Raw genomic sequence first — 2452 nt, forward strand, 5'->3', positions numbered from 1 at the left:
CTTCCACAGTCACTCCCACACCAGAGGGGACGGCGGCATCTCAGACGGCTGAGCAACGGTGGAACTGAAAGGAAAGGGAGACCGGGAATCAGTGGTGCCTACTGGCGGCAGGGTACTCCACTACCACCTGGTAACCCCCCCTTTGCAGGGGCCCATGCAGAGCATTTCTGTGCTTTTGTGTCTACACTGAGTTAGTTGCACTTCAGGGGCTTACACAGGGATGGGAGAGGGCCACATTATTGAGTGGGAGTGGAAAGGATCCCGTGGCCTACCTCGGAGTGGAAAATAATTGAGAGAATATATGTACAGTGCCTTCCATAGAGCCTACTTCATGATGTAAAGTGAATGGTAGCTATGGTAAATAATGTTATTCATACTCAATCAGGACAATGCCCTTAAGGAATGGCCTCTCAAATTAGTGCTGGTGAGTGGGGACCTATCTGAAGGGTCTGGTGAGCATTACTGGTTCAGTATGAACCAGGACCCAGCAGCTCATCACAGATCTGGTATAGTTCATCCTGAGTCTAAGGTTGCTAATTAGAAAGGGATGCAAATTGCTTTCCTCCCAGGCTGGGAGAACCCTTGTCATCTGGATCACTGAGTGTTCTGGGAAAACAGAAAAGTCAAAATGCAAGTTAACAGCATCTTCCTATATGGAAGAGAACGGAAGAAATGGAGGACAGCTGCTCTTGCTAGTCTCAGACAGTTTGGTCAACAACAGCTTCAACACAGGGGAGGGAGGCCCTACCTACCTCGCTGTTGGAAAAGGAAAGGGAGACAGATAAGGGGTCGGGGTGTCCTTCGACAAGAAAATGAAGCCAGATCTGCTCATGGTTCTTCACTTCACGTTCACATTTGCCAACAGAGGTGCAGGAGGGCACTGCAGACAGGGGCATCAGGCAGCAGCTTCCCTTCCTGCTTCTGGCCCACCTTTGTCCATAAGTTCCTCTGCAGCCCAGCACAGGGGCCTTTCTGATGGGCCAGCTCTCCCCACTCCTTGGCACACTTCCTGCCACCCCATTCTGTGTGCACCCCATGCAGATGCAGGTGCTCTCCAAAAAGGCCCCCGGAAAGGGGGACCTCTGAGTTCACTTTCTGGCTTGTTTTTTTTCTGATCTATTGGTCCACAAGTGGTTACACATTTGTTCAGTTGTTACTGCAAGACCCCTCCCCTAAAATCCACTTTTTTGCTCTTTAGAAGTTAGATATCTTTTCCTGACTGGCAATTTCCCCACATTGCTGAAGTGGTTTCTGTCTCCCCATTGGACTCCAGTTAGGAGAAACAAGGGAAAGAGAGAGAAACAGAATAAAGCTTGCTAGAATCCAGAGTAGAGGCACAGTTGCTTGGCTGCTCCTCCCACACATCCAGGCTTGTTTACTCAGAGAGCTGAGGCAGGAAGATGACAAGAGCAGCCTGGGCTACAAGGTCTTATAGCAAAGAGGGAGTCAGACGGGAGTACGGGCCTGGGCCACAGTGCTCGGACACTGAGGTCGGAGGAGCTCAAGACCAAGGCTAGTTTGAGTTTACCCAGTGAAAACTCAAATGAATAAACAATAATAAACTCAAGCCCACTGCCAGTGTTCTTGGCTGTGTTATCAAGAGGGCGAGTAGGTGGAAGCACGGAGACCACACTCCTCACTGCTGCCGCCGTCAGGGCCTCACGTATACCACAGTGCTGTGGGAAAAATGTAACTGCTAAACTCACCACGGCAGCTGGGCCCAGACACTGAGAGCATCAACTTCCTATTGAACGTTTTCGTTTGTTTGTTTTTGAGATGAGGTCTCATATAATCTAGGATTAAACTCACTATATAGCCCAGGCTGGCCTTGTTGCCTCTACTCTTTTTTTTTTTCTAATATTTATTTATTTTATGTATATGAGTACACTGTCATGTCTTCAGACACACCAGAAGAGGGCATCAGATCCCATTACAGATAGTTGTGAGCCACCATGTGGTTGCGGGGAATTGAACTCAGAACCTCAGGAAGAGCAGTCAGGGCTTTTAACCACTGAACCAGCTCTCTAGCCCCACCTCTACTTCTTAAATGATAGGGTGACAGACACGTGATACCATGCTTCTGCTGAACTTTAAAAACTGTATTAATTAAAAAAAACAGAACAAACTGAAAGGAAAGCAGAAACAGGGAAGATGGCTCAGCAAGAAAGGGTGCTGGCCACCAACCCTGAATGATCAACTAGGTTTGATCCCCAGAATACACGAGGTGCAAAGAACTGACTCCTGAGCACCCACATATATACATACATGCAAAATGAATAATTAAACAAAACAAAACAAAACAAAACAGAAATATGCTCTATACCAAAATCACGACAGCCTTTCTTTACTTCAGAGTGGCGAGAGCTGCATGCAGACACAGTTACCTGATAAAGCTCTTAAAGGCAGCGGACTGTGGGTTGATGCAGAGAGGCACTCTGTTTCCTTTCTGCTG

General features: G+C 47.8%; 1 protein-coding gene across 1 annotated transcript in view; it reads right to left on the bottom strand.

Moving 5' to 3' along the window:
* The window catches only part of Nlk (nemo like kinase), a 124763-nt gene continuing 122311 nt past the window's right edge, over positions 1–2452 (bottom strand). Inside the window, exons 10-11 of the mRNA XM_031351538.1 lie at positions 2385–2452; positions 1–64 (exon numbers count right to left, since the gene is read on the bottom strand). The exon at positions 2385–2452 is cut by the window's right edge and continues 33 nt beyond it. Of these exons, the coding sequence (XP_031207398.1) occupies positions 10–64; positions 2385–2452 (123 nt within the window). The 3' untranslated portion in view covers positions 1–9. The remainder of the gene's footprint in view (positions 65–2384) is intronic.

Source organism: Mastomys coucha, unplaced genomic scaffold (genome assembly GCF_008632895.1).
Source record: "Mastomys coucha isolate ucsf_1 unplaced genomic scaffold, UCSF_Mcou_1 pScaffold5, whole genome shotgun sequence".
Lineage (NCBI taxonomy): Eukaryota > Metazoa > Chordata > Mammalia > Rodentia > Muridae > Mastomys > Mastomys coucha.